Below are 10,332 nucleotides of genomic sequence, written 5' to 3'. Positions count from 1 at the left end.
CATGCTACTTCTAAAGACTTGAAATGTCTTTCTTCTTTTAAATATTAAGTGAACAGGTCCCCCACCTAAAGGGACAGTGGTAGAACTACTTGTTGACCCCAATATCCCTTTTCCCCAGCTTCTGTAGCACAGGAACGTCTGATATTTGGCTAGGAAATGGCCACCCAGTATAAAAACTACATTTCCCAGCCACCTTTGCAACTACAAGTGGCCATGAGACAGAATTCTGGCCAATGAAATAGGAACAAGTTTTGAGTTGTATATACATATTCCTTAAAAACATGGGGTATCCCCTCTCCCTCCCCTCACCTACCCAGCTGTCCCCAGCCCCCCCTATAATCACTGAGTCTTCCAAACACTTCCCAGGTTTCCGGCAAATTTAATACATGTGTCTCAAAAGTCAATGGCGAGGGTCAAGTGAATAAAATAAAAACGGGGTCGTGGGGAGAGGGCCATGGACACACACAGGGAAGGGCAATAAGTAGGTGAGTTAGCTGGAGCAGGGGGGGTGCCCTTCCTTGGGCATCACATCTCGTCCAAACCGTAGTCCTCCTCGGGGAAGTCTCCCACTGTCACAACGGATGGCTTGACGAAGGCGCCGTACTTGGCCTGGCATTCAAAGTAGCGTTTCCCATTCACACTGCAGGGCATGATGGGGAAGGCAGTGTCAGAGGGCTCCTACTCCAGATGCTAGCATGGCTGGGCTCCCCCAGTAGTACATGCATGCACTTACACATAAATGCACACATACGCACACACAGGCACACACACAGACACTACAGTGGGGATCTCTACCTGCCATCGTTTTTCCCTAGCGGCTCATCATAGCGGACACCGATCCAGTAGCCAGGCTTGAAATCTGTAAGTCCTGCCCAGGGGAGAAATCCCAATGAAACCTCCTTAAGCAGCTCACTCCAGATTCGCACCTGCCCACTGAGTGTAAAGCCTGTCCTGGCAAAAACCACTCCTTGCTACCACCCAGGACAACCACCATCTCTTGCCCACATCAATATGGTAGCCCCCTTCACTCGTCTCCCTGTTCCTACCCTGACCCCCTATTCACTCAACACCCCTAGTCAAAGGGCGCTCTGTAAAAATCGAAGGGAAACAGCACCACTGCCTTGTCCCAAATTCCTCAAAAGCTGCCCATCCCAGTCAGCATAAAACCCATACTGCTTATGGCCAAATGATTTCTGACAAGGGTGCCAAGACAGTTCAATGAGAAGAGAACAGTCTTTCCAACAAATCGTATTGGGTCAACTAGATATCCACATGCAAGAGAATGAAGTTGGACTCCTACCTCACACCATAACCAAAAATTAACTCAAAATGGGTCAGAGACCTAAATGTAATATGTAACACTATAAAACCCTTAGAAGAAAACACAGGTTTAAATCTTTGTGACCTTCTATTAGGCATTGATCTCTTACATATAATGCCACATGTATAAGCAAAAAAAGAAAAAAAAATTGGACTTCATAAAAATCAAAAATGTTTGTGCTTCAAAGGACACTATCAAGACTGTAAAAAGACAACCAACCCACAGAATGGGAGAAAATATTTGCAGATCATATATTTGATAAGGGAATTGTATCAAGAGTATATAAAGGACTCTTACAACTTGTTATGGGCTGTACTGTGTCCCCGCCAAGTTCACATGTTGAAGCCCTAACCCCCAGTAGCTGAGAATGTGACTGTATTTGGAGACAGGGCCTTTAAAGAGATAACTAAGTTAAAATAAGGCCGTTAGGGTGGGATCTAATCCAGGCTGACTGACATCCTCATAAGAGGTTATCTGGACAAAGACTCCAGGGATGTGCTAGCCCACACAGGAAAGACAATGTGAGGACACACAGAGAGGGTGGCCATCTGCAAGCCAAGGAGAGAGGCCTAAGAAGAAATCAAACCTGCCAAAGCCTTAATCTTAGACTTCCCGCTTCCAGAACTGTGAGAAACAAATTTCTGTTTTTTAAGCCACCTGGTGTGTGGTACTTTGATATGGCAGCCCTAACACACCACTCAACAACAAAAAGACAAACCGCCCAATTAAAAAATGGGCAAAAGATCTGAATAAGCCATCTCTCTAAAGAAGATATGCAAATGGATGTTAAGCACCTAAAAAGAGGCTCAGTATCATTAGCCATCACAGAAATGCAAATCAAAACCGTAATGCTCTACCACTTCATACCCACTACAATGATTATAATCAAAAAGATACATAATAGTAAGTGCTGATGAGGACGTGGATTAATTGGAGCCCTCATACATTGCTGGTGGGAACGTAAAATGGTGCAGCCATTGTGGAAACAGTGTGGCAGTTCCTCAAAAAGTTAAACAGTTACTCTGTGACCCAGCAATTCCACTCCTAGGTACAAAGAAATGAAAACACATGTCCACACAAAAACTTAAACAAGGATACTCACAGCAACGTTATTTGTAATAGCCAAAAAGTGGGAAGGACCCAAATGTTCTTCAACTGATGAATGAATAAATAAAATGTGGTGTTGCATACAATGCAATATTATTTGGTAATAAAAAGAAATGAAATACTGCCACATACTACAACATGGATGATCCTTGAAATTATGGTTCTAGTGAAAGAAGCTAGTCTCAAAAGACCATATATTATATGATTCCATTTATATGAAACTTCCAGAATAGGCAAATCTACAGAGACATAACATAGATTAGTAGCCAGCTATGTGGACTGGGGGCGCTGGGGTTTCAGAAATGGGGAGTAGCTGCTAATGGTTACAGGGTTTCCTTTTAGGGTGATGAAAATGTAAAACCGACTGTGGTGATGGTTGCACGATTCCCGTGAACTAAAAGCTAATGAATGATACTCTTTAAATGGGTGATTTTTGTTTCTGGCTGCGTGGCGCAGCTAGCGGGATCTTAGTTCCCCAACCAGGGATTGAATGTGGGCCCTTGGCAGTGATAGTGTGGAGTCCTAACCACTGGACCGCCAGGGAGTTCCCTAAATGGGTGAATTTTATGGTATATAAGTTATATCTCAATAAAACTGTCATTAAAAAACCCAAAAAACCCCCACACTGCTCCCTCCTGTCTCCGAGGCCCAGCACAGTCCAGCCTTGCCCATGGCCCGGGCGTGCCCTGATCACTTCGGTCTGTGCTTCCCCCATCACAGGCCTAACAATTCTGCCTGTCTCCCCATCTCAGCTCTGACCACTGTGCCCCAGGCTTCCACCTCAGAATTGATCCCTCTGGCCTCCACTTCCTCCATCACAACTCAGGTCATATGGCCTCTGCTTCCCACTTCCCTGCCGTGAACATACCAGGCTGTCACAGTTAGCCCCTGGGTCCATCTCCCTTCCTGGACTAGATCCCCTTGAGGGCTGGGTCCCCAGCACTGCCCACCTCAAGGCAGGACACGAGGCCTCGGTGAGCCACGCACCTACATACATGACGGTGCCCCGGCGAGGGGGCTGCCCAGGCGCCTGCACCTCACAGCGGCTGCCCACGGGGATGGTACCGGCCTGGGCCTCCTCGGTAAGGCGCTGGGAACTCTCGGCCTCCTGCTGTGCCCGCTCTTCTTCACTGTATCGACCTAGCTTGTTGCGCTTCAGGAAGGAGCGGACTGAGTCTGTGGGTGGGGTAGGGGGTGAGGGTCAGACATGGGAGACCACCTGGGTCGACCTCTGGCCTAATGAGATAATCTGCCACCCTCACGGGGCCAACACTCCGAAGGAAACCCTTCCGTGCTGGGTGTTGAAGGACTGTCACCCAAACCCCCCAAGTCTCCCACCACAGCCCTGGCCTCTCCCCAGGACCCCTTGGCCTCCCCACAATCCCAAAACTAAAGGGAAGGTGCCTGCCTGCAGTCTTTTGCGGTTCCCCATCCTCCCGTCCCTTCAGTATCACGCTTGCCTCCACCCAGGCCCGGAAACCTTCATCTTCCCCACCACATATTCTCATCTGTCCTCACATGCCTGCACCTCACTGTCCTGTTGGTTCCACATATTCTACCATGCTCTGCCCCCTACACCGTGCCCCAGTGTGACCCTGACCGCCCCCCCATCTGACCCCACATACACATAGACACCCCAGACCTTCCTCTCAGGCCCCCTCTACTTTCTCATGGCCCTGTCTGCCTGCCCACAATCGGCCACACCCCCCAGCCTCCATTCACACCTCATGACCGTCCACCCGACTGTTCTCCCATGAGCTGTCTGTCCCCACGCCAACCTCACCCCACCCCCTCGACTCCCCCACGCTTGCCTGCCCCACTGCCCACACCACCGACTCGCCCTCAGTGTCCCCATCTATCCTGTCTGCTCCCCACCGCCTCCCCTAGCCCCCACGGGCCCCCACCCCCTCCTTGTGCACCCCGTACTTTGCCTCTGGTCGTAGGCTTCTTGTGAGAGCTCGTATTTCTCCACCTTGGACATGTCCTCATACTCCCCAAGACGGGCACCGCTGTGGTCAATGACCTGCAGTGAGGGGAGGGAGGTCAGGGGATCAGGGTCTGGGCAGGGAGGCCTGGGATGCTGCGGGGGGTCGAGTGTGGCTGCACGTTGGAGCATTCCGTAGATTTAAGTCTCTCCTGTCTCGGAAAAACCACATTCCTCTACCCTCACCTTTACTCCAGCCTTCTCGCCGGCCCGGAGCCCAGCCGAAGGGGTGAGAGCAGGTGTCTACAACGGCCATCTCCCTCTCCACCACCCATCCAAGGCCCTGGAGGCTGCATCTGCTTCCAGATGACCCCTACATACTGGCATCCACATCACTGATGGCCCCAGGACACTGGAACCGAAGGGCAGAACTCAGGCCTTGCTCATGAACCCTCTGGGCAGTGTGTCTATCCTCTCTGGACCTCTGGGACCCTCCTAGGCTGACCCCAACTTCCAGATCCTGGTGCATCTCTTCCTGTACCACCCCCAACATTTACTCACTCATCGCCTGCTCAGCTCCTCCAAGGCACCCAGCTGGGCCCCGTGCTGGGTACTAGGGACACGGTACAAAAATAGATCAATCCCTGCCCTCAAGGAGTGCTCATTCTGCTGGGAGGCCAACCAGAAACAAATGCACAGAGATGGGTGTTAAACACCAGATGACGACAAGGTTCTATGCAGACAAATACAACAAAGAGGCTTCTGGAAGGAGGGGATGTCTGAGACAGGCCTGAAGGAACAAGCACAAAGTCCCAGATGTAGAAATGTCTTTAGCCCCTTTGAGAAACAGCAGGGCCAGCACGGCGGCAGTGGAGTGAGCCAGGGGGAGAGTGGGAGACACAACAGATCACTGGAGACTTTGGCTTTTACCTAGAATGAGATGCAGCCAGGGAAGGGATCAGCCAGGAGGGCTCTGATCTGACACAGGTGTTTACACGCTCCCTCAGCTGAGTGTGGGAAGCAGACGGAGGGGCACAGGGATGGGAGCAGGGAGACGGCTTGTGTGATGGTCCAGGAGGGAGAGGATGGAGGCTGGGCCAGGGTAGGGGCAGTGAGGGAGAATCTGGATTCTGGATAGATTTTTGTGGGTGGAGCCCATGGATCTGTGGACAGATTAGATGTGGGTGTGAGGGAAAGACAGGGGTGAGGAACACCCTAAAGTGTTTGGCCTGAGCCACTGGGCAAAATAGAAATGGCCCTTATCTCTGGCTAACGATCACTAAGAATTTCCACTTTCTATATCAGGGGTTTTTCTAAGTTTGAGATTGCTGTCATTCATTGCTGCAAGAAATATGGGTGAGGGCTTCCCTGGTGGCACAGTGGTTAAGAATCCGCCTGCCAATGCAGGGGACACGGGTTTGAGCCCTGGTCCGGGAAGATCCCACATGCCGCAGAGCAACTAAGCCTGTGCGCCACAACTACTGAGCCTGTGCTCTAGAGCGCGCGAGCCACAACTACTGAAGCCCACACACCTAGAGCCTGTGCTCTGCAACAAGAGAAACCACCACAATAAGCCTGCGCACTGCAACGAAGAGTAGCCCCCGCTCGCCATAACTAGAGAAAGCCGCATGCAGCAACGAAGACCCAACACAGCCAAAAATAAATAAATAAATTTTAAAAAAAGAGAAAAAAAGAAATATGGGTGATATTTATAAACAGAAAAAGAATTTTAGAAAAAATACAAATTCTCCAGAGGCTCCACCTCTGGGAAACTTTCCTTGTATGGCCTCAGAAGTCAGCAGCCTGTCTATACCTGAATCCATGTGTGAAACCCTCCTGTTTGAGGACGCCACTGCCCTGCCTGACCCACCAGCATCCCAATGCTGAGACTGCCCAGGTCAGTCCAAAGTCAGTCCTATGGGCTCAGCACAGTCCCGACCTGCTCCCACAATGGTCCAGGACCCATCACCTCAACTGGACTATGGAAGCAGCCTCCTCCTTGGTTTTCCTACTCCTCTGTCCTCCACAGTCTGTTCCCCACACGCAGTCAGAGGGAGCCTGTGAACACCTGAGTCAGACCAGGACTCTCCTGGCTCAGAGTCCTCCCCTGGCTTCCACTTCCCACCAAAACAGGACAGGTCACTCTTCAGCCCCTGTACCCCACTCTGCTCCCTCCCACCTCAGAGTGTTTGCACATGCTGTGCCCTCCTCCTGGAGCACGCCTTCCCCTTCTTCAGTTAACTTCAGGTCTCTGTTCAGCAGCACCTCCTCCAGGAAGTCCTCCTGGATCTCATTGATGCGTCAGGCTCCCCAGTATAGGATCTCCCAGCTCTGTGATCTCCTCCTGCATGGCCCTCATCTCACCAACCCTTTACATTTGTTCCTGTGAATATTTAGCTAACGCCTACTGCACTCACTGGACAGAGCTAAAACACAGACCTTCTCAGACTTGATTCACAGCTATATCCCTGGCATAATGTGGATGCTCAATGAACAGTTATGAATAACTGAAAGAAACAAAAAAGACCTAGTTCTCTGGGTACACTAACTTCTGGAGCCATGCAGATTGAGGTAAAAATTCTAGCTATTTTTCTCCTCAGGAAAGTAAATTCCGTACTGAAACTAAGTTTTCTCTTCTGCAAAATAGGGCTAATTACGTCATTTTCCAAGTATTATTTTATACATTCAACTCATCATTCAACAATGTTTCACCGAGCATCCTCTCTGTGCCAGGCACTGTTCCAGGTATTGGAGAAAAATCCATAGTATGCCACAGGTGATTAGTGAGAAGGACAAAAATCAAAGAAAGTGGGAAAGGGAGGAGGTTTAAATTTTACACTGAGGGCAATGAAGCCCTCACACCCGGAAGGTGACATTTAAGTAAAGACTGGAAGAAAGGAGTGAGCCATGTGGGCATAGAAAAAAGAACCATTCAGGCACAGAGAATAGCACATGCAAAGTTCACCTGGGATGCTAGGATGTCTGCAGAGTTTTGGCGGGGCGGGGAAGACTGAGGACAGAGAGGATGATGTGAGCTGATGCATGCAGAGGTCCTCTGTGTTCTGGCTTCTCCCAACATGTGAGCCTCTTTGCTCACCCTGACCCAACTCACACTCTGTTCCCTCTGCCTGGCATGCCCCTCCCACCTCTTCTCTTAGGTCATCCTTCAGATCTCAACTCAGGCATCCCTAACTTCAGGAAGTCCCTTATGATACCCCGAGGTGGGGTCAGGCACCTCTTCTGGATGCCTCCAGTCCCCTAGGCTTTTCTCAGCCCAGTCCAGACCAATCTGGCTGCCAGTGTCTGGTGATGGGTCTGTCTCTCTCCCTGCTGGACTGGGAGCTCCATGCGGTTAGGGCCTATTTTGGTTATCACACAGCGCAAAGCACAGCAAGCATCTATTGAATAAATAAATGAATGGACGGAAGGGATCCCAGGTAGGGAGGCCTCACATGGATGCGACAGCCGTCATCTACGGGGTAAGAGCCCAGCAGTGCATCCTCCTGATCCAGCTTGCTGTAGAACTTGTCGTCAGGTCCATACAGCTCCAATTCCATGCAAGAAGCAGGGCTGCCCACAACCAGCTGTAGTTTACACTGTGAGGATACAAGATGGGGAGGCGGGGACGAGGTGCAAGGCTGTCAGTGGCCCCACTCTCTGCCCTGAGACTCCGCCCTTTGTATCAATAACCATCACCCCTTCCTCGCTCCTCCAAGAGACCTACCATTTAGGACCCACCTGGTTATCCCTGGCCCCACCTCCTCTGGTCTTGCCCCCACTCCCTGCAACCTCTGATTTTCTCTGGCCCCGCACCCATTCTCTGGAACCTCAGGTTCCCTGTGGCCCCGCCCCGCTGAGGTCCAGTCCCGAACCTCTGCAACCTCGTCTTATCTCTGGCCCCTTCCCTGCGCTGGGGAAGACCCTCCATTTCTTCTTGGCCCCGCCCCTCCGGACCCCGCCCCCACGGCCACACCTTGAACTCAGCTATGGTGAGGCTGCGACTGTACCGCTTCTGGGAGCGAAAGGTGTTGAGAGAGCTGCTGATGAAAACGTTCACTGTAGGCGCCGACAACCCCGTCACCTCCATCTCGCCGCGCCCTGCGGGGGCCCGCAACCCACTCGGCCTCCTCACACCAGCTCCGCAGCCGCCGCCGCCGCTTCTGGGATATCAGCCCCTCCCCCTGCTCCCGGACCTGGCCAATCCACGCCCTCCCGCCCGGGGGGGGGGGGGGTCCGCCAATCGCTGCGTCTCTTCGCCGCCGCCAGGAAGAAGTCCTGGGTAGGCCCAGCCAATCCTGAGAAGTCTTCCACGGTGCACAGTTCTTCCAATAGCGTCACGGGAAACGGCCTGGCGGGCGAAGGCTGAAGCCTAGAGGAAGGACTGGCAAGAGCTACCCCTGTCCGCGAAGGGTAAACTCGCGCATGTGCACTGGGCTTCAACCTGCAAAGGGCCGAGGCCTCTCCATTTACACTCAGCACTTTGCGGGTTACGTGACGCATCATTTTTCCCGGTTCTCGTACCACACTATTCTGTAAACTGGGGAAGAAAGGCCCAGAAGTTGGAAGCCATATTCTAGGATATCAAAAGATTGAAGCAAGTAATTAATCAAACCTCAGCTCACATCAGCGAGCACAAAGCCGCTGGGAGCCATTACATGTGCACAGCTCCTCCCCTCTTCTGGCGAAGCTAAGAGATCTGACCCTTCCCGCGACCTGTCGCGCGGCGGAGCAAGCGCTGAAGGCTAGGCGGGCAGTGAGTCGCCATGGAACCCGATGGGACCTACGAGCCGGGCTTCGTGGGTATTCGATTCTGTCAAGAATGGTGAGACCCGGCCAGCACTGTGGAAGGGGAGCAAGTAGTGGCCCCAGTACTGACCTCTGACCTCCCCCTCCCCACAGTAACAACATGCTTTACCCCAAGGAGGACAAGGAGAACCGCATTCTGCTGTACGCGGTGAGCGCGAGCCAGCCGGGCGCCCCGGTGTTCCGTGACCGGCCCACAGGTTCCCAACGTGGCCCGGCCCTACTCCCAGTGCCTCCCCGTCCTGGTCTAGCCTCCCAACTGTCCCCCTAGTGAACCCGACTTTCTCGCCTTGCTCCTCCGCGAGGTGATTCTCGATTACACCCAATGATCCCAATCTCAAGACTCCATCCCCTAGTCATCCCCTCGGGGGAAGACCATGCCCTCCCAGTCCCATCGGGGATCTCTTTGTGACCCCCTTCCCGCCACTCTCGCCCTCTCTCAGTGCCGGAATTGTGATTACCAGCAGGAAGCCGACAACAGCTGCATCTACGTCAACAAAATCACGCACGAAGTGGAGTGAGTGGCAGGGCCCGAGCTCGGGGACGGGGTTGTTGCCTTGGGAGGCCCGGTCTAAGCATACTTATTCACCCTCTATTCCCTCAGCGAACTGACCCAGATCATCGCTGACGTGTCCCAGGACCCCACGTTGCCGCGGACCGAAGACCACCCTTGCCAAAAGTGAGGGCGCAGCTGGTATTGGGGAGGGAAGGTGGCTCATCCTCACCAGACGGAGAAGTGAGGAGGGAAGGGTATGGCAGGCTCTGAGTGGCTGACTGTCCCCTCAGGTGCGGCCACAAGGAGGCGGTGTTCTTCCAGTCACACAGTGCCCGGGCCGAGGTGAGTGGTGAGAGCAAGGCTTTCGGAGTGACCTGGGCCTGGTCCTTCCCGGGGGTGGGGATACCAGTATTGGGGAGATCGTGCCCTTCTAGACATCCCGAGCTGGACCTTTAGTAGTGGGGAAAGCCCCCTAGTCTGTTCTTTTGGGGTGAGGCTTCTCTGGATGGAGGTTCGTGTTGTACCCTGCCCTGTGGATCCAGACCCTTCCTAACCATGCATCCTTTCTGCCAGGATGCCATGCGCTTGTATTACGTGTGCACGGCCCCACACTGCGGCCACCGCTGGACCGAGTGAACCACTCTCCCTCTTGTGTAATAAATGCTGTGTTCTATGCGTGCC

General features: G+C 52.7%; 2 protein-coding genes across 2 annotated transcripts; one reads left to right on the top strand and one right to left on the bottom strand.

Moving 5' to 3' along the window:
- Positions 1–363: 363 nt before the first annotated feature.
- On the bottom strand, positions 364–8,537 carry TBCB (tubulin folding cofactor B). The gene is made up of 6 exons (XM_007165184.3): positions 8,326–8,537; positions 7,805–7,948; positions 4,355–4,451; positions 3,416–3,604; positions 796–868; positions 364–640 (listed from the first exon to the last, which is right to left on the bottom strand). Exons 1-6 carry the CDS (start codon positions 8,437–8,439, stop codon positions 526–528), a joined length of 732 nt encoding a protein of 243 aa, XP_007165246.1. The 5' UTR covers positions 8,440–8,537; the 3' UTR covers positions 364–525.
- Positions 8,538–8,879: 342 nt separating this feature from the next.
- Positions 8,880–10,324, top strand: POLR2I (RNA polymerase II subunit I). Its single transcript, XM_007165186.3, has 6 exons — positions 8,880–9,174; positions 9,252–9,306; positions 9,599–9,672; positions 9,760–9,834; positions 9,942–9,993; positions 10,225–10,324. The coding sequence occupies exons 1-6, from the start codon at positions 9,116–9,118 to the stop codon at positions 10,285–10,287; spliced, it is 378 nt and encodes a 125-aa protein (XP_007165248.1). The 5' UTR covers positions 8,880–9,115; the 3' UTR covers positions 10,288–10,324.
- Positions 10,325–10,332: the final 8 nt, after the last annotated feature.

Source organism: Balaenoptera acutorostrata, chromosome 19, assembly GCF_949987535.1.
Source record: "Balaenoptera acutorostrata chromosome 19, mBalAcu1.1, whole genome shotgun sequence".
Taxonomy (NCBI): Eukaryota; Metazoa; Chordata; class Mammalia; order Artiodactyla; family Balaenopteridae; genus Balaenoptera; species Balaenoptera acutorostrata.
The sequence above is the reverse complement of the archived record's forward strand: the minus strand, read 5'-3'. Positions and strand labels throughout refer to the sequence as shown.

Coding starts and splice junctions, on each gene's coding strand:
- TBCB (XM_007165184.3), bottom strand. CDS start 8,439: ATGGAGGTGACGGGGTTGTCGGCGCCTACAGTGAACGTTTTCATCAGC. Junction 4,452..7,804: donor ATGACGGCTGTCGCATCCAT/GTGAGGCCTCCC, acceptor CCCTCACTGCAG/GTCATTGACCACAGCGGTGC. Junction 641..795: donor CTAGGGAAAAACGATGGCAG/GTAGAGATCCCC, acceptor CATGCCCTGCAG/TGTGAATGGGAAACGCTACT.
- POLR2I (XM_007165186.3), top strand. CDS start 9,116: ATGGAACCCGATGGGACCTACGAGCCGGGCTTCGTGGGTATTCGATTC. Junction 9,307..9,598: donor ACCGCATTCTGCTGTACGCG/GTGAGCGCGAGC, acceptor GCCCTCTCTCAG/TGCCGGAATTGTGATTACCA. Junction 9,835..9,941: donor GAAGACCACCCTTGCCAAAA/GTGAGGGCGCAG, acceptor CTGTCCCCTCAG/GTGCGGCCACAAGGAGGCGG.